The sequence below is a fragment of the Bombina bombina genome, chromosome 9 (genome assembly GCF_027579735.1).
Source record: "Bombina bombina isolate aBomBom1 chromosome 9, aBomBom1.pri, whole genome shotgun sequence".
Classification (NCBI taxonomy): domain Eukaryota; kingdom Metazoa; phylum Chordata; class Amphibia; order Anura; family Bombinatoridae; genus Bombina; species Bombina bombina.
Window position 1 is genome coordinate 540,378 of NC_069507.1, and position 21,190 is coordinate 561,567.

At 42.1% G+C, this 21,190-nt stretch overlaps 2 protein-coding genes across 2 annotated transcripts in view; both read left to right on the forward strand.

The window, feature by feature from the left end:
- Positions 1-21,190, forward strand: part of LOC128639721 (oocyte zinc finger protein XlCOF7.1) — a gene marked incomplete in the record, with an annotated part of 926,940 nt that overhangs the window by 460,150 nt on the left and 445,600 nt on the right.
- Positions 13,575-21,190, forward strand: part of LOC128639719 (oocyte zinc finger protein XlCOF7.1) — a 53,721-nt gene continuing 46,105 nt past the window's right edge. The window contains exon 1 of the mRNA XM_053691833.1: positions 13,575-15,978. Coding sequence (XP_053547808.1) covers positions 15,771-15,978 — 208 coding nt within the window. The 5' untranslated portion in view covers positions 13,575-15,770. The remainder of the gene's footprint in view (positions 15,979-21,190) is intronic.

The following is a 21,190-nucleotide window of genomic DNA, read 5'->3' on the forward strand; positions in this document are numbered from 1 at the left end:
ACTGGTGTAATGCGCTCTGTCACTGGACTCTAGAGCAGTGTAAATGTGTTCTCTGCCTCACTATCTGATGGAAGAATCTGTGTATGGCAGATATCAGGGGAACCCTACCTACAGGAATGCATAGTGTCTGCTGGTGTTACAGTCTCTGTCACTGGACTCTAGAGCAGTGTAAATGTGTTCTGTGCTTCACTATCTGATGGAAGAATCTGTGTATGGCAGATATCAGGGGAACCCTACCTACAGGAATGCATAGTGTCTGCTGGTGTTACAGTCTCTGTCACTGGACTCTAGAGCAGTGTAAATGTGTTCTCTGCTTTACTATCTGATGGAAGAATCTGTGGCCTAGATTTAGAGTTCGGCGGTAGCCGTCAAAACCAGCGTTAGAGGCTCCTAACGCTGGTTTTGGCCGCCCGCTGGTATTTGGAGTCAGTGATTAAAGGGTCTAACGCTCACTTTACAGCCGCGACTTTTCCATACCGCAGATCCCCCTACGCCATTTGCGTAGCCTTTCTTTTCAATGGGATCTTTCTAACGCTGGTATTTAGAGTCGTTTCTGCAGTGAGCGTTAGAGCTCTAACGACAAGATTCCAGCCGCCTGAAAATAGCAGGAGTTAAGAGCTTTCTGGCTAACGCCGGTTTATAAAGCTCTTAACTACTGTACCCTAAAGTACACTAACACCCATAAACTACCTATGTACCCCTAAACCGAGGTCCCCCCACATCGCCGCCACTCGATTAAAAATTTTAACCCCTAATCTTCCGACCGCCACCTACGTTATACTTATGTACCCCTAATCTGCTGCCCCTAACCCCGCCGACCCCTATATTACATTTATTAACCCCTAATCTGCCCCCCACAACATCGCCGCCAGCTACTTAAAATAATTAACCCCTAATCTTCCGACCGCAAAGCGCCGCCACCTACGTTATCCCTATGTACCCCTAATCTGCTACCCCTAACACCGCCGACCCCTATATTATATTTATTATCCCCTAATCTGCCCCCCTCAACGTCGCCGACACCTGCCTACACTTATTAACCCCTAATCTGCCGAGCGGACCTGAGCGCTACTATAATAAAGTTATTAACCCCTAACCCGCCTCACTAACCCTATCATAAATAGTATTAACCCCTAATCTGCCCTCCCTAACATCGCCGACACCTAACTTCAATTATTAACCCCTAATCTTCCGATCGGAGCTCACCGCTATTCTAATAAATGTATTAACCCCTAAAGCTAAGTCTAACCCTAACACTAACACCCCCCTAACTTAAATATAATTTTAATCTAACGAAATAAATTAACTCTTATTAAATAAATTAATCCTATTTAAAGCTAAATACTTACCTGTAAAATAAATCCTAATATAGCTACAATATAAATTATAATTATATTATAGCTATTTTAGGATTAATATTTATTTTACAGGCAACTTGGTATTTATTTTAACTAGGTACAATAGCTATTAAATAGTTAAGAACTATTTAATAGTTACCTAGTTAAAATAATAACAAAATTACCTGTAAAATAAGTCCTAACCTAAGATATAATTAAACCTAACACTACCCTATCAATAAAATAATTAAATAAACTACCTACAATTACCTACAATTAACCTAACACTACACTATCAATAAATTAAATAAACACAATTGCTACAAATAAATACAATTAAATAAACTAGCTAAAGTACAAAAAATAAAAAAGAACTAAGTTACAGAAAATAAAAAAATATTTACAAACATAAGAAAAATATTACAACAATTTTAAACTAATTACACCTACTCTAAGCCCCCTAATAAAATAACAAAGCCACCCAAAATAATAAATTCCCTACCCTATTCTAAATTAAAAAAGTTACAAGCTCTTTTACCTTACCAGCCCTGAACAGGGCCCTTTGCGGGGCATGCCCCAAGAAGTTCAGCTCTTTTGCCTGTTAAAAAAAACATACAATACCCCCCCCCCCAACATTACAACCCACCACCCACATACCCCTAATCTAACCCAAACCCCCCTTAAATAAACCTAACACTAATCCCCTGAAGATCTTCCTACCTTGTCTTCACCATCCAGGTATCACCGATCCGTCCTGGCTCCAAGATCTTCATCCAACCCAAGCGGGGGTTGGCGATCCATAATCCGGTGCTGAAGAGGTCCAGAAGAGGCTCCAAAGTCTTCATCCTATCCGGCAAGAAGAGGACATCCGGACCGGCAAACATCTTCTCCAAGCCGCATCTTCTATCTTCTTCCATCCGGTGCGGAGCGGGTCCATCTTGAAGCAGGCGACGCGGATCCATCCTCTTCTTCCGATGTCTCCCGACTAATGACGGTTCCTTTAAGGGACGTCATCCAAGATGGCGTCCCTCGAATTCCGATTGGCTGATAGGATTCTATCAGCCAATCGGAATTAAGGTAGGAATTTTCTGATTGGCTGATGGAATCAGCCAATCAGAATCTAGTTCAATCCGATTGGCCGATCCAATCAGCCAATCAGATTGAGCTCGCATTCTATTGGCTGATCGGAACAGCCAATAGAATGCGAGCTCAATCTGATTGGCTGATTGGATCGGCCAATCGGATTGAACTTGATTCTGATTGGCTGATTCCATCAGCCAATCAGAAAATTCCTACCTTAATTCCGATTGACTGATAGAATCCTATCAGCCAATCGGAATTCGAGGGACGCCATCTTGGATGACGTCCCTTAAAGGAACCGTCATTCGTCGGGAGACATCGGAAGAAGAGGATGGATCCGCGTCGCCTGCTTCAAGATGGACCCGCTCCGCACCGGATGGAAGAAGATCGAAGATGCCGCTTGGAGAAGATGTTTGCCGGTCCGGATGTCCTCTTCTTGCCGGATAGGAGGAAGACTTTGGACCCTCTTCTGGACTTCTTCAGTGGATGTCTAGCCCCCGCTTGGGTTGGATGAAGATATCGGAGCCAGGACGGATCGGTGAACCTGGTATGGTGAAGACAAGGTAGGAAGATCTTCAGGGGCTTAGTGTTAGGTTTATTTAAGAGTGGTTTGGGTTAGATTAGGGGTATGTGGGTGGTGGGTTGTAATGTTGGGGGGGGGGGTATTGTATGTTTTCTTTTACAGGCAAAAGAGCTGAACTTCTTGGGGCATGCCCCGCAAAGGGCCCTGTTCAGGGCTGGTAAGGTAAAAGAGCTTGTAACTTTTTAAATTTAGAATAGGGTAGGGAATTTTTTATTTTGGGGGGCTTTGTTATTTTATTAGGGGGCTTAGAGTAGGTGTAATTAGTTTAAAATTGTTGTAATATTTTTCTTATGTTTGTAAATATTTTTTTATTTTCTGTAACTTAGTTCTTTTTTATTTTTTGTACTTTAGCTAGTTTATTTAATTGTATTTATTTGTAGCAATTGTATTTAATTTATTTATTGATAGTGTAGTGTTAGGTTAATTGTAGGTAATTGTAGGTAGTTTATTTAATTATTTTATTGATAGGGTAGTGTTAGGTTTAATTATATCTTAGGTTAGGATTTATTTTACAGGTAATTTTGTATTTATTTTAACTAGGTAACTATTAAATAGGTATTAACTATTTAATAGCTATTGTACCTGGTTAAAATAAATACCAAGTTGCCTGTAAAATAAATATTAATCCTAAAATAGCTAAAATATAATTATAATTTATATTGTAGCTATATTAGGGTTTATTTTACAGGTAAGTATTTAGCTTTAAATAGGATTAATTTATTTAATAAGAGTTAATTTATTTCGTTATATGTAAATTATATTTAAGTTAGGGGGGTGTTAGTGTTAGGGTTAGACTTAGCTTTAGGGGTTAATACATTTATTAGAATAGCGGTGAGCTCCGATCGGAAGATTAGGGGTTAATAATTGAAGGTAGGTGTCGGCGATGTTAGGGAGGGCAGATTAGGGGTTAATACTATTTATGATAGGGTTAGTGAGACGGATTAGGGGTTAATAACTTTATTATAGTAGCGCTCAGGTCCGCTCGGCAGATTAGGGGTTAATAAGTGTAGGCAGGTGTCGGCGACGTTGTGGGGGGCAGATTAGGGGTTAATAAATATAACATAGGGGTCGGCGATGTTAGGGCAGCAGATTAGGGGTACATAGGGATAACGTAGGTTGCGGCGGTTTACGGAGCGGAAGATTAGGGGTTAAAACTGTAATGCAGGGGTCAGCGATAGCGGGGGCGGCAGATTAGGGGTTAATAAGTGTAAGGTTAGGGGTGTTTAGACTTGGGGTTCATGTTAGGGTGTTAGGTGCAGACGTAGGAAGTGTTTCCCCATAGGAAACAATGGGGCTGCGTTAGGAGCTGAACGCTGCTTTTTTGCAGGTGTTAGGTTTTTTTTCAGCTCAAACAGTCCCATTGTTTCCTATGGGAGAATCGTGCACGAGCACGTTTTTGAGGCTGGCTGCGTCCGTAAGCAACTCTGGTATCGAGAGTTGCATTTGCGGTAAAAATGCCCTACGCTCCTTTTTTGGAGCCTAACGCAGCATTTGTTTTAACTCTCGATACCAGAGTTAAATTTATGGTGCGGCCAGAAAAAAGCCCGCGGAGCGTTAACAGCCCTTTTACCGCCGAACTCCAAATCTAGGCCTGTGTATGGCAGATATCAGGGGAACCCTACCTACAGGAATGCATAGTGTCTGCTGGTGTAACAGTCTCTGTCACTGGACTCTAGAGCAGTGTAAATGTGTTCTCTGCTTCACTATCTGATGGAAGAATCTGTGTATGGCAGATATCAGGGGAACCCTACCTACAGGAATGCATAGTGTCTGCTGGTGTAACAGTCTCTGTCACTGGACTCTAGAGCAGTGTAAATGTGTTCTCTGCCTCACTATCTGATGGAAGAATCTGTGTATGGCAGATATCAGGGGAACCCTACCTACAGGAATGCATAGTGTCTGCTGGTGTAACAGTCTCTGTCACTGGACTCTAGAGCAGTGTAAATATGTTCTCTGCCTCACTATCTGATGGAAGAATCTGTGTATGGCAGATATCAGGGGAACCCTACCTACAGGAATGCATAGTGTCTGCTGGTGTTACAGTCTCTGTCACTGGACTCTAGAGCAGTGTAAATGTGTTCTGTGCTTTACTATCTGATGGAAGAATCTGTGTATGGCAGATATCAGGGGAACCCTACCTACAGGAATGCATAGTGTCTGCTGGTGTAACAGTCTCTGTCACTGGACTCTAGAGCAGTGTAAATGTGTTCTCTGCCTCACTATCTGATGGAAGAATCTGTGTATGGCAGATATCAGGGGAACCCTACCTACAGGAATGCATAGTGTCTGCTGGTGTAATGCGCTCTGTCACTGGACTCTAGAGCAGTGTAAATATGTTCTCTGCCTCACTATCTGATGGAAGAATCTGTGTATGGCAGATATCAGGGGAACCCTACCTACAGGAATGCATAGTGTCTGCTGGTGTAACAGTCTCTGTCACTGGACTCTAGAGCAGTGTAAATGTGTTCTGTGCCTCACTATCTGATGGAAGAATCTGTGTATGGCAGATATCAGGGGAACCCTACCTACAGGAATGCATAGTGTCTGCTGGTGTAACAGTCTCTGTCGCTGGACTCGAGAGCAGTTTAAATGTGTTCTGTGCTTCACTATCTGATGGAAGAATCTGTGTATGGCAGATATCAGGGGAACCCTACATACAGGAATGCATAGTGTCTGCTGTTGTTACAGTCTCTGTCACTGGACTCTAGAGCAGTGTAAATATGTTCTCTGCTTCACTATCTGATGGAAGAATCTGTGTATGGCAGATATCAGGGGAACCCTAACTACAGGAATGCATAGTATCTGTTGTACCGTTTGGCGGAGGAGGGATTATGGATTTGGTCTGTTTTTCAGGGTTTCACTTAAAATCTAAAGATGTTTACTGTCCCTTTAACTGAATTACACCTATATAGATACTAATAAGAGGTCATCAGCTCACAAATGCTCAGCACAAAGTATAAAATGTGATTTAAGCTGACTAGGATCTTTTACAGTCTCCAAAAAGTCTATAATGCTCGATTAGTTCACTGTTCCGTTCAGCACCGCATATCAGCTCCAAGCAACTCCAAATGCTGTTATAAAGGTTTTTTTTAAACCCATTCTTCTTCCATCTAAAGAGCTATTTATAGACGTGCAGAATGCTGTTTTTTGTTATTGATTTAATAATAATGACATTACCCGCTGGTAAAAACATTACACCCTGTTCCAAATTATTATGCAAATTCTATTTCAGTGTCACAAAGATAAAAAAAAAAAATTTCAGTTTAACTCATGGATGGCATTGTGTCTCAGGGCTCTTTTGATCACTGAAAACAATCTCGGACACCTGTGATAATTAGATTGCCAGGTGAGCCCAATTAAAGGAAAAACTACTAAAGGAGGGTGTTCCACATTATTAAGCAGAGCACCATTTTCAAGCAATATGGGGAAGAAAAAGGATCTCTCTGCTGCAGAAAAGAGTGAAATAGTTCAATTCCTTGGACGAGGTATGTAAACATTAGATATTTCACAAAAACTTAAGCGTGATCATCGCACTATTAAGAGATTTGTGGCTGATTCAGAGCACAGACGGGTTCGTGCAGATAAAGGCACATTAAGGACGATTTCGACCAGATCCATGCATCGGATCAAGAGAGCAGCTGCTAAAATACCATTACATAGCAGCAAACAGATATTTGAAGCTGCTGGTGCCTCTGTAGTCCCACGGACATCAAGGTGTAGAGTCCTCCAGAGTCTTGCAACTGTGCATAAACCTTCCATTCGGCCACCACTAACCAATGCTCACAAGCAGAAACGGCTGCATTGGGCAGAAAAATACATGAAGACTTATTTTCAAACAGTCCTGTTCACTGATGAGTGCAACCCTGGATGGTCCAGATGGATGGAGTAGTGGATGGTTGGTGGACAGCCACCCTGTTCCAACAAGGCTGCTGATGGAGTCATGTTTTGGTATGGAATCATGGGAAGAGAGCTGGTCGGCCCCTTTAGGGTCCCTGAAGGTGTAAAGATGACCTCTGCAAAGTATGTCGCCTTCCTGACTGACCACTTCCTTCCATGGTACAGACGGAAGAACTATGCTTTCCGTAATAAAATCATCTTCATGCATGACAATGCACCATCTCATACTGCAAAGAATACCTCTGCATCAATGGCTGCTATGGGGATAAAAGGAGAGAAAGTCATGGTGTGGCCTCCATCCTCCCCTGACCTCAATCCTATTGAGAACCTTTGGAGCATCCTCAAGCAAAAGATCTATGAGGGTGGGAGGCAGCTTGCATCCAAACAGCAGCTCTGGGAGGCTATTCTGACATCTTGCAAACAAATTCAAACAGAAATTGTCCAAAAACTCACAAGTTCAATGGATGCAAGACTTGTGAAGCTGCTATCAAATAAGGGGTCCTATGTTAAAATTTAACGTGACCTGTTAAAATGTTTAAAAAGTTAAAATGTTGTTCAAAGTTTGATTGAAATAGCTTTTGATTTCAGTAAATATGCTGCAAAGACAACAAATTACAATTTTCAGTTCTTTACAAACTATAAAGTGTTTTGAAACTTACTGTTAATAATAATTTGGAACAATGCATTGTAAGTTTTTTATTTTGAAAAAAAAAATAGTTATCATTAGGAGGTTTGTTCAATAAAATTTGAATTGTACTCTTAATAGTTGATAACATGAGAATTATGCTGACTGTTGTTTCTCTTGTAATGTGTATCCAGTCCACAGGTTCATCCAATACTTGTGGGATATTCTCCTTCCCAACAGGAAGCTGCAAGAGGACACCACAGCAGAGCTGTCTATATAGCTCCTCCCCTAACTGCCACCCCCAGTCATTCTCTTGCAGCACTCGACAAGATAGGAAGTATCAAGAGATATGTGGTGACTTAGTATAGTTTTACCTTCAATCAAAAGTTTGTTATTTTTAAACGGTACCGGCGTTGTACTGTTTTACTCTCAAGCAGAAATTAGAAGAAGAGTTCTGCCTGGAGGTTGATGATCTTAGTGGTTTGTAACTAAGGTCCATTGCTGTTCTCACACATAACTGAAGAGTATGGGACAACTTCAGTTGGGGGAACGGTCTGCAGATTACCTGCTTTGAGGTATGTTCAGTATATTTATTTCTAGAGAGATGAATGAGTTCTAGAAAATGCTGACAGAGCCTTGTGTATTTGAGGTAAGCCTGATGCAGTGATTTAACAGCGACTGGGATCATGCTTACAAAACAGGGTAATACTCTTATTACTTAGTGACAGTTAAACGTTTACATGAATTCAAAAATAGGACGTTTTTTCTCAGAGGGAGATAACTCTTTATTTGGGGCCTAGTTTCCACATGGCTAATCAGATACTCCTAGGAGTATTTTCTTAAGGCCCCTCTGGTATCCAGTACATGGTGGGAGGGGCCTATTTTAGCGCTCTAAATGCGCAGTTTTAATTCAGACTGAGACATCCAGCTTCCCTAGAGGAGTCCTCTGGCACCTGAGGACCATTATAAGGGGTTTATTTCTGCACAAAATCGTACTTGAGGGCAGGTAGGAGCCTCAGCAGAGCTGTGGCAGGGTGCTTAACTGTCTTGTAACATTTTTTTAACGTTTTTAAATCCGGTTTGGGGCCTAAGGGGTTAATCATCCATTTGCAAGTGGGTGCAATGTTGCTTTAGTCCCTTACACACACTGTAAAAATTTCAAAGACTTTACTATATTTTTACACTGTTTTGCAGTTTAAATGTTAGCATTTTTCTCTTAAAGGCACAGTAACGTTTTTGTTTAATTGCTGTTTCACCTTTATTAAAGTGTTATCCAAGCTTGCTTGTCTCATTACTAGTCTGTTAAACATGTCTGACATAGAGGAAACTCCTTGTTCAATATGTTTAGAAGCCATGGTGGAACCCCCTCTTAGAATGTGTACCAAATGTACTGAAATTTCTATAAACTATAAAGACCATATTATGGTGCTTAAAGATTTATCTCCAGGGGATTCTCTGGCTGAAAAAAGGGAGATTATGCCATCTAGCTCTCCCCATGTGTCAGAACCTATAACTCCCGCTCAAGTGACGCCAAGTACATCTAGCGCGTCTAATTCTTTTACCTTACAGGACATGGCGGCAGTTATGAATGCTACCCTCACAGAGGTATTTTCCAAACTGCCAGGGTTACAAGGAAAGCGAGACAGCTCTGGGGCTAGAACTAATACAGAGCTTTCTGACACTTTAATGCCTGTGTCCGATATACCCTCACAATACTCAGAAGCCGTGGCAGGTGAGCTTCTATCTGTGGGTGACATTTCAGACTCAGGGAAGGCGTTGCTTCAGTCTGATTCTGAAATGACAGCGTTTAAATTTAAGCTTGAACACCTCCGCTTATTGCTTAGGGAGGTTTTAGCAACTCTGGATGATTGTGACCCTATTGTGGTTCCAGAGAAATTGTGTAAAATGGACAAATACTTTGCAGTGCCTGTTTACACTGATGTTTTTCCAGTCCCTAAGAGGTTTTCGGAAATTTTTACTAAGGAATGGGATAGACCAGGTGTGCCGTTCTCTCCCCCTCCTGCTTTCAAAAAGATGTTTCCCATAGATGCTGCTGTACGGGACTCGTGGCAGACGGTCCCTAAGGTGGAGGGAGCAGTCTCTACCCTAGCTAAGCGTACAACTATCCCCGTCGAGGACAGTTGTGCTTTCCTAGATCCTATGGATAAAAAATTGGAGGGTCTCCTTAAGAAAATTTTTATTCATCAAGGTTTTATATTCCAGCCTCTTGCATGCATAGCCCCAGTTACTGCTGCAGCGGATTTTTGGTTCGAGTCTCTTGAGGAGGCTCTGCAGGTGGAGACTCCGCTAGACGACATTCTAGACAGGATTAAAGCTCTTAAGTTAGCTAATTCCTTTATTTCTGACGCCGTTCTTCAGTTAACCAAACTAACGGCTAAGAATTCAGGTTTTGGCGCGTAGGGCGCTATGGCTTAAGTCCTGGTCAGCATACGTTACTTCAAAGTCTAAGCTTCTTAACATCCCCTTCAAGGGACAGACCCTATTCGGGCCCGGTCTGAAGGAGATCATTTCTGATATTACTGGAGGAAAAGGTCACGCCCTTCCTCAGGATAGGTCCAATAAGAGGACCAAACAGAATAATTTTCGTTCCTTTCGAAACTTCAAGAGTGGCGCAGCCTCAGTTTCCTCTAATGCAAAACAAGAGGGAAATTTCGCCCAGTCCAAACCAGTCTGGAGACCTAACCAGGCTTGGAACAAGGGGAAACAGGCCAAGAAACCTGCGGCTGCCTCTAAGACAGCATGAAGGAGTAGCCCCCGATCCGGGACCGGATCTAGTAGGGGGCAGACTTTCTCTCTTCGCCCAGGCTTGGGCAAGAGACGTCCAGGATCCCTGGGCGCTAGAGATTGTTTCCCAGGGATATCTTCTGGAATTCAAAGGTTCATCTCAAAAGGGGAGATTTCATCTCTCACAACTATCTGTAAACCAGATAAAAAGAGAGGCATTCTTACGTTGCGTTCAAGACCTACTGGTTATGGGAGTGATCCACCCAGTTCCAAGAGAGGAACAGGGGCTGGGTTTTTATTCAAACCTGTTTATAGTTCCCAAAAAAGAGGGAACTTTCCGACCTATCTTGGATCTCAAGATCCTAAACAAATTTCTCAGGGTCCCATCCTTCAAGATGGAGACAATCCGAACCATCCTCCCTATGATCCAGGAGGGTCAATATATGACTACCGTGGACTTAAAGGATGCTTATCTCCACATTCCGATTCACAGAGATCATCATCAGTTCCTCAGGTTCGCCTTCCGAGACAGGCATTACCAGTTTTTGGCTCTTCCCTTCGGGTTAGCATTGGCACCAAGAATCTTTATGAAGATTCTAGGGTCCCTTCGGCTTTAAGGTCGCGGGGCATAGCGGTAGCCCCTTACCTAGACGACATTCTGATTCAGGCGTTGACTTTTCAAATCGCCAAGTCCCATACGGACATTGTTCTGGCCTTTCTGTGGTCTCACGGGTGGAAAGTGAACATAGAAAAGAGTTCTCTCTCTCCTCTCACAAGAGTTTCCTTCCTAGGAACTCTGATAGATTCAGTAGAAATTAAAAATTTTCTGACAGAAGTCAGGATATCAAAACTTCTAACTTCTTGCCGTGCTCTTCATTCCACTTCTCGGCCATCAGTGGCTCAGTGTATGGAAATGATCGGCCTAATGGTAGCGGCAATGGACATAGTTCCATTTGCCCGCCTACATCTCAGACCACTGCAACTTTGCATGCTCAACCAGTGGAATGGTGACTACACAGATTTGTCTCCTCTGTTAAATCTGGATCAATAGACCAGGGATTCTCTTCTCTGGTTGTTATCTCGGGTCCATCTGTCCAGGGGAATGAGTTTCCCCAGGCCAGAGTGGACTATAGTGACGACAGATGCCAGCCTTCTGGGCTGGGGCGCAGTCTTGAACTCCCTGAAGGCTCAGGCTTTGTGGACTCAGGAGGAAGCCCTCCTTCCGATAAACATTCTGGAACTAAGAGCGATATTCAATGCTCTTCAGGCTTGGCCTCAACTAGCTGCGGCCAAGTTCATCAGATTTCAGTCGGACAATATCACGACTGTAGCCTATATCAACCATCAGGGGGGAACAAGGAGTCCCCTGGCAATGATGGAGGTTTCCAAGATAATTCTATGGGCAGAGGTTCACTCTTGCCATCTCTCAGCTATCCATATCCCAGGAGTAGAGAAAACTGGGAGGCGGATTTTCTAAGTCGGCAGACTTTTCATCCGGGGGAGTGGGAGCTCCATCTTGAGGTATTTGCCCAGCTGATTCAACTTTGGGGCAAACCAGAACTGGATCTGATCGCGTCTCGTCAGAACGCCAAGCTTCCTTGTTACGGGTCCAGATCAAGGAATCCCCAGGCAGCGCTGATAGATGCTCTAGCAGTGCCCTGGTCCTTCAACCTGGCTTATGTGTTTCCACCATTTCCTCTCCTCCCTCGTCTGATTGCAAAGATCAAGCAGGAGAGAGCTTCGGGGATTTTGGTATGCAGATCTGGTGGACATGTCATCCTCTCCACCATGGACTCTGCCGCTGAGGCAGGACCTTCTACTCCAAGGTCCATTCAAACATCCAAATCTAATTTCTCTGCATCTGACTGCTTGGAGATTGAACGCTTGATTTTATCAAAACGTGGTTTCTCCGAGTCGGTCATTGATACCTTGATTCAGGCTCGAAAGCCTGTCACCAGGAAAATCTATCATAAGATATGGTGTAAATATCTTCATTGGTGTGAATCCAAGGGTTACTTGTGGAGTAAGGTCAGGATTCCTAGGATACTATCTTTTCTCCAAGAAGGATTGGAAAAGGGATTATCGGCTAGTTCCTTAAAGGGACAGATTTCTGCTCTGTCTATTCTTTTGCACAAGCGCCTGGCTGATGTTCCAGACGTTCAGACGTTTTGTCAGGCTTTGGTTAGAATCAGGCCTGTGTTTAAACCTGTTGCTCCGCCATGGAGTTTAAATTTAGTTTTTAAAGTTCTTCAAGGGGTTCCGTTTGAACCCTTGCATTCCATAAATATCAAGCTTTTATCTTGGAAAGTTCTGTTTTTAGTAGCTATCTCTTCGGCTCAAAGAGTTTCAGAGTTATCTGCCTTGCAGTGTGATTCCCCTTATCTGATCTTCCATGCAGATAAGGTATTGTTACGTACCAAACCTGGGTTTCTTCCTAAGGTAGTATCTAATAGGAATATCAATCAGGAAATTGTTGTTCCGTCACTGTGTCCTAATCCTTCTTCAAAGAAGGAACGTCTGTTACACAATCTTGACGTGGTTCGTGCTTTAAAGTTTTATTTTCAAGCTACTAAGGATTTTCGTCAAACATCTGCATTGTTTGTCGTCTACTCTGGAAAGAGGAGAGGCCAAAAGGCTTCGGCAACTTCTCTTTCTTTTTGGCTGAGAAGCATAATCCGTTTAGCTTATGAGACTGCTGGCCAGCAGCCTCTTCATAGAATTATAGCTCATTCTACTAGAGCGGTAGCTTCCACATGGGCTTTTAAACATGAGGCCTCTGTTGAACAGATTTGTAAGGCGGTGACTTGGTCTTCGCTTCATACTTTTTCTAAATTCTACAAATTTGATACTTTTGCTTCCTCAGAGGCTATTTTTGGGAGAAAGGTCTTGCAGGCAGTGGTGCCTTCCGTTTAAGTGCCTGCCTTGTCCCTCCTTTCATCCGTGTCCTAAAGCTTTGGTATTGGTATCCCACAAGTAGTGGATGAACCCGTGGACTGGATACACCTTACAAGAGAAAACAAAATTTATGCTTACTTGATAAATTTCTTTCTCTTGTGGTGTATCCAGTCCACGGCCCGCCCTGTCACTTTAAGGCAGGTGTTTTTATTTTTAAACTACAGTCACCACTGCACCCTATAGTTTCTCCTTTTTCTTGCTTGTCTTATGTCGAATGACTGGGGGTGGCAGTTAGGGGAGGAGCTATATAGACAGCTCTGCTGTGGGTGTCCTCTTGCAGCTTCCTGTTGGGAAGGAGAATATCCCACAAGTAATGGATGAACCCGTGGACTGGATACACCACAAGAGAAAGAAATTTATCAGGTAAGCATAAATTTTGTTTTACATCAATTATTTAGGTAAATGAGAAAAATATCATTGGCATAATAATTTGTAACAGGGTGTAGTTTAGTTCCAACAATGGATATATAAGAACAAAAGTGCAACATTAATTATATATATATTGCGAGTAAAGTCAGATATTCGGTAATCCTAGGATTACTCGGTAAAACGGACATTTAATTTGCTCACTAATTAAGGGATCACCATAGTAACTAACCCCACCCACTCAGTATTTAAATAAGAGGCCCATGTAGGAGGATGGCAATGGATAGCCCTCTGACGAAGTGATACACTCACGAAACGCGCAAGGGCAGAGCTACAAGCAGCAGGTGGCACCACGGACAACACAAGAGCCGGAGCTGCATCCTATACCTCTGAACAGGACTCGCACAAGACTTGCAGGGAATTGAACTTTATATGATTTACATGCTGGATGGTATCTCTTTTTAGAGAATTGGTCCGTATGGGACGTTTTGAGCTTCTGAATTAAGAGCTGATTTTCCCTTACTGGTATCTTGTTTACCACTTTCCTGTTATTTGTGAGCTTTGGCTGCATAGCAACAGTTATACAGACATTTTTGCTGCAACCTTAAAGGGACAGTCTAGTCAAAATTAAACTGTCATGATACAGATAGGGCATGCAGTTTTAAACAACTTTCCAATTGACTTTTATCGTTAAATTCACTTTGTTCCCTTGGTGGTATTTTTGAAAAGCTAAACCTAGGTAGGCTCAAGCTGATTTCTAAACCGTTGAAAAGCGCCTCTTAGCTCAGAGCATTTTGAAAGTTTTTCACAGTTAGACATTATTAGTTCATGTGTGGCATATAGATAAGTGTGCTCACTCCCGTTGAGTTATTTAGGAGTCTGCACTTATTGAATAAACTGCATGTCTGTCAAAAGCACTGAGATAAGGGGGCATTCTGCAGAGGTTTAGATACAAGGTAATCACAGAGGTAAAACATATATTAATATAACTGTGTTGTGTTTATGCAGAACTGGGGAATGGGTAATAAAGGGATTATCTATATTTTTAAACAATAAAAATTCTGGTGTAGACTGTCCCTTTAACACAGTAGAACTTTTAATTGAAACTAGAGAAATTGGTTTTATTCCTGTAAACTAATACATTTCATATTTTATTCTTACAACTGCAATCATCTTTGTGTAATATTCTAGTACACTTTACTACCACATTCATAGCAGGTGTAACAGACGAAAGTAAGAGCACCATCTTTACCTCCTACCAACGCGAGTCACTTACCTCGTATGATTGAGGTAACACCAGGTGATCCGTTTTCAAACACAAGCTAAATACGCCTCTGTTTTTGAACTTATTACACTATAAGTCTCTCTCTGTTTTTGTCCCCCCGTTTTTCTTTTTTGCCTCCTCCTCCTGGCCCTTACTCCCCTTGAGCGCAGACCTTCCCCTTCTCTACATATATATATAATGTTGCGGGTAAAGTCAGATATTCGGTAATCCTATGATTTCACGGGTAAAACGGACATTACCCAAGTGACTGTGGGTAAAGCCCGATGAATGATCATAAATTCACTCAAAGTGTGGATTCACCGCATCAAACCTATATAGTATGCACTGTAATTCCCCCATCTTCATTATCTTTTTTTGCCTCATTCCCTAAGGTTCACTTGGGGTGGATTCCAGAAGATTGGAGGGACACCTTCCTTGAACCCCACAGGCAAAAGCAATAGTGTAGATGGGGGAATTACAGTACATCAGGCTTTACCCATAGCCACTTGGGTAATGTCCGTTTTACCCGGGTAATCCCAGCATTACCCGGATTATATATATATATATATATATTGTAAGAACCAGCTGAATGCTGGGAACTTGGAAATAAATCCAGCATTTATATATAAAAGCAGACATGTTTCATTCCTCTGCTGTTTTCTCAGGTAAGATACATACAGTAAGACATTTTTCAGTTTAAATGTATGCACCATTTTATTGTGATGACACTGGTGTGCTTTTTAGTTGGCACAGCCTATATATACTGGGCATGCCCTGAATCTCCTCTTTGCTGCATCGTCATACACCTAAGTGCTTCATATTTGTCACACTACTGACAGGGACAAGGAATTTACATTTTACTTTCACATAGAGCTTTTTTTATTATATATTTTATTTGATATGTTGTAACGTGTTAGAATGTTTCGTAAATATATGGCACCTAGAAGATCATCTATGAAGAAAAAACTACAACATGTGAAATCAGAAATTCATAATCAATATAAAATCATTTGTACAGGTGAAGGTATTGCTGATATTGTATTAAATGCTGGGCAAGCAGAAGATTTATGTGTGCGGAGTCAGCTGGGAGCTCCAGAACAGGAAATCTGTGACCAAGTCAACACAGGTGGGTGTTTGTTTCAAATAATGTAACTTATAAATTGAGTCAAGGGTTTACGTTACCATGCCAGTATATGTAAGATTATACCCCTCACATACTGTCTGTAGTCATCATTTATATACACATCACCACAACTTTCCGTTATAAGAGGACAGTAGGACAGGTTTATTATGATGGTGTTGTGGGGTATGGATTTTGTGTGGTAGGTTCAAGGGAGGAAAATAGGTTGTGTGACAGGTGCAAGCTCACTGGGCCCCTGACAATATTAGGCTCTGTGGTCTCACCTTGGCATATAGCTTACATAAAGGGGTTTAAAGAGATCATGCATTTAACCTGTGATCATACAGCTAATTTCTCTCACTTGATCATACAAGTTTCCTAAAAGGTGCTTTGTATATGAGGCCACACCATATGCTCTTAATGGTAGAATAGCAGCTAAAGAGAGATGTTTCTGATCTAATATTCATTTGGGCATAGAGTAGCACAATGGGGCCATGCATCTGATCTCACTTGATCATGTCTCTGGCATAACGTAACTGAAGGGCCATGCATCTAATCTAAGTTCCTGGCTGCTCTAACGGGGTTGCAAGGTTCATGCATCTAATCTGAGGTCTTGGCTGCTAGGATTGGGTATGCATGCTGCTTGTATATAATCTGACATCCTGGCTGCTGTAATGGGGACTCCAAGGGCCATTCATCTAATCTAAGGTCCTATAAACAATAATAACTTACTGATTGTATATCTCAAGAGGGTGCCATTCATCTTATATATGAGTATATAGTGTCAACTTATAACAAACAAAATAATATTATCTCTATATAAATATAATAAATGTCCTTTATAATAAATATCACGAGTCTATCATTGTAGTCTTGAAATAGTTCTATATCTTTAATTAAGCCAAATAGTGGGCTGCTCCTTTCATGACCTTAACGTCTCACTCCTATCTGGTGAGGGAAATAAAAAGAGAAGGGCTCCTCCTAGATCAGATATGACTGTTAAACCCACCACCAAAAACCACTTATTGAGAGTTATACTCAAAAGCACGCGTTCTGTTAAAGGCAGACTGGAATATTTCAGTGTAACCGGACCTCCCAGCTCCGCTCTGTATTTTATAGAACTCCCAGCTGACGATGGTATTTCAGAGAGTTACTTTTAATAAAACTTGTTAAAACCAATTAAAAACATTTGTAGTAAATACATGCAATGGGTTTCTCGGCTCTGTTTGGCCGTTTCCTCAGGCATACACCCCAGGTTATGAAAACCAATACTAGTAATAAGAACAGACAAGGCAATGAAAGGCCCTCTACACCTTCCTAAATTCATTGTCTTCTACAAGATACGACGAGTCCACGGATTTCATCCTTACTTGTGGGATATTATCCTCCTGCTAACAGGAAGTGGCAAAGAGCACCACAGCAGAGCTGTATATATAGCTCCTCCCTTCCCCTCCACCCCCAGTCATTCTCTTTGCCTGTGTTATACTAGGAAGAGGTTAAGTGAGGTGTTAGTTTTATTTTCTTCAATCAAGAAGTTTTTTTATTTTAAATGGTACCGGTGAGTACTATTTTCCTCAGGGGGTTATGGAAGAAGATTTCTGCCCTGAGGTTGATGATCTTAGCAGCTGTAACTAAGATCGATGCTGGTTCTCACTAGACTTCTGAAGGTAACACATGAGACATCCTCAGTGTGGAGACCGGTTTTATGCTACAAGCAGCATTAAGGTATGTGCAGCCTTTTTATTTCTGAGGAGACTTGATATATCAGAATTGGCTGGCATTTATTTCCCTGTATGGGAATGGGGTAAGCAGTAGACCCTTTATACAGATATATGCTAGTTGACCTTATAAGGGCATTATATGACACTATGGGAGAGGCAAAGTAAAACGGTTCATAGAGCTTTTATTTTGGCAATAACCAGTATGACTTACTGGGATGTGTTTTGGGGTGTACATTGTTTTTCATTCACTTGTATGTAAAACCGCTTCACCATGCGGTTGTGTTTGGGCCTACTCCGGCATCGGCCTTAAGGGGCGGGGCTTGTTTTCGCGCGCTCAGATGCGCACTTCCTTCTGACTAGGCAGCAGCAAGCAGTAACTCTGGTTGCTCCTGGACAGTGTATCTCTGGTCCGGAGGGTTGATAAGTCGTTTCGAAGTACCCTGGGGGCAGGTAGGCGCCACAGCAGAGCTGTGGAGAGGTGCAGGGGGTATTTTTGAGTGTTAACTGACAATTTATTGATCTAAGTTACTTTAGAGCCTTATTTCTCCCCTTACTACTGGGGTGCAGTAATTTTTGGATAAACCAACGAGTTTACGTTAAATTTTGAGACAATTTAACGTTATAAAAATTGTTCACTTTTTATCTTCTTAAAGGTGCAGTACATGTTTTCCAAAAATGTATTTTAAGCTATAAATAAAGTATTTAAACGACTTCTGTGGTTATTACTAGTCTCTTCAACATGTCTGACATTGAGGAATCTGAATCTCATTGTTCTATGTGTTTAGAAGCTATTGTGGAACCCCCTCTAACATTGTGTACCTCTTGTACTGAAAGAGCCTTACATTGTAAAGACCATATTTTAGGTCAAGAAAGTGTGCCTAAGGATGATTCTCAGTCTGAAGAGAATCAGGATATGCCATCCAATTCTCCCCAAGTGTCACAACCTTTAACGCCCACACAAACGACACAAAGTACTTCTAGTGCGTCTAATACTTTTACTCTGCAGGAGATGGCTGCAGTTATGTCAACTACCCCTACAGAGGTATTATCTAAATTACCAGTATTACAGGGTAAACGCAGTAGGTCAGGTATTAATGTAAATACTGAATCCTCTGATGCTTTATTAGCTATTTCCGATGTACCCTCACAGTGTTCTAAGTTGGGGGTCAGGGAATTGCTGTCTGAGGGTGAAATTTCAGACTCAGGGAATGTATTACCTCAGACAGATTCGGACGTTATGTCCTTTAAATTTAAGCTTGAACACCTCCGCCTATTACTTCGGGAGGTTTTAGCGACTCTGGATGATTGTAACCCTATTGTAATACCATCAGAGAAATTGTGTAAGATGGATAAATATCTAGAAGTACCTACTTACACTGATGTTTTTCCGGTTCCTAAAAGAATTTCGGAAATGATAAAAAAGGAATGGGATAGACCAGGTATACCGTTTTCTCCCCCTCCTAATTTTAAGAAAATGTTTCCCATATCAGACACCATTCGGGACTCGTGGCAAACGGTCCCTAAGGTAGAGGGAGCAATATCTACCCTGGCTAAGCGTACAACTATACCCATTGAGGACAGTTGTGCTTTCAATGACCCTATGGATAAAAAATTAGAGGGTCTTCTAAAGAAATTATTTATTAATCAGGGTTTTCTTTTACAACCTACGGCTTGCATTGTTCCAGTAACTACTGCAGCAGCTTTTTGGTTTGAGGCTCTGGAAGAGTCTCTTAAGGTTGAGACCCCGTTAGATGACATTTTGGATAGAATTAAGGCTCTCAAGCTAGCCAATTCTTTTGTTACTGATGCCGCTTTTCAAATTGCTAAATTAGCGGCGAAAAATGCAGGATTTGCTATTCTAGCGCGTAGAGCGTTGTGGCTCAAATCTTGGTCTGCTGATGTGTCATCAAAAACTAAGCTTTTAGCTATTCCATTTAAAGGTAAGACCCTTTTCGACCTGAATTGAAGGAAATCATTTCTGACATTACAGGAGGTAAGGGCCATGCCCTACCTCAGGATAAGTCCGTTAAGATGAGGGGTAAACAAAATAATTTTCGGTCCTTTCGGAATTTTAATGGTGGACCCTCTGCTTCCTCATCTTCCACAAAGCAGGAAGGGAATTTTACCCAATCTAAGTCAGTCTGGAGACCCAACCAGAACTCGAATAAAGGTAAACAATCCAAGAAGCCCGCTGCTGCTACTAAGACAGCAACCCCCGATCCGGGACCGGATCTAGTAGGGAGCAGACTCTCTTTCTTTGCCCAGGCTTGGGCAAGAGATGTTCAGGACTCCTGGGCGCTGGAAATAGTGACCCACGGTTATCAATTGGAATTCAAGGATTTTCTCCCGAGAGGGAGATTTCATCTTTCAAGATTATCTGCAGACCAGATAAAAAGAGAGGCGTTCTTACGATGTGTAAAAGACCTATTTACTATGGGAGTAATTTGTCCCGTTCCAAGATCGGGACAGGGACAGGGAATTTACTCAAACCTATTCGTTGTTCCCAAAAAAGAGGGAACTTTCAGACCCATTTTAGACCTCAAGTGTCTAAACAAGTTTCTCAGAGTCCCATCGTTCAAAATGGAGACTATTCGAACAATCTTACCAATGATCCAAGAGGGTCAATATATGACTACCGTGGATTTGAAGGATACTTACCTTCATATTCCTATCCACAAGGATCATCATCAGTTTCTAAGGTTTGCCTTCCTGGACAAATATTATCAGTTCGTGGCTCTTCCCTTCGGGTTGGCCACAGCACCCAGAATCTTCACAAAGGTTCTAGGGTCTCTTCTGGCGGTTCTCAGGCCGCGAGGCATAGCAGTGGCGCCTTACCTGGACGATATTCTAATCCAGGCGCCCACGTATCAACTGACAAAATCTCACTCGGACACAGTGTTGTCTTTCCTGAGAACTCACGGTTGGAAGGTGAACATAGAAAAGAGTTCACTAGTTCCACAGACAAGGGTTCCATTCTTGGGAACTCTGATAGACTCAGTAGCCATGAAAATATTCCTGACAGAAGTCACAACATCAAAGATTCTAAATACTTGCCGAGCACTTCAGTCCATTCCTCGGCCATCAGTGGCTCAGTGTATGGAGGTAATTGGATTAATGGTAGCAGCAATGGACATCATTCCGTTTGCTCGCTTTCATCTGAGACCACTGCAGCTGTGCATGCTCGGACAGTGGAATGGGGATTATGCGGATTTATCTCCTCTGATAAATTTAGATCAAGAAACCAGAGACTCTCTTCTTTGGTGGTTGTCGCTGGATCATCTGTCCCAGGGGACTTGTTTCCGCAGACCCTCGTGGGTGATAGTGACAATGGACGCCAGCCTACTGGGCTGGGGGCAGTCTGGAATTCCCTGAAGGCTGAGGGTGTTTGGACTCAGGTGGAGTCTCTACTTCCAATCAATATTATGGAACTGAGAGCAATATTCAATGCGCTTCAGGCGTGGCCTCAGTTGGCTTCGGCCATATTCATCAGATTCCAG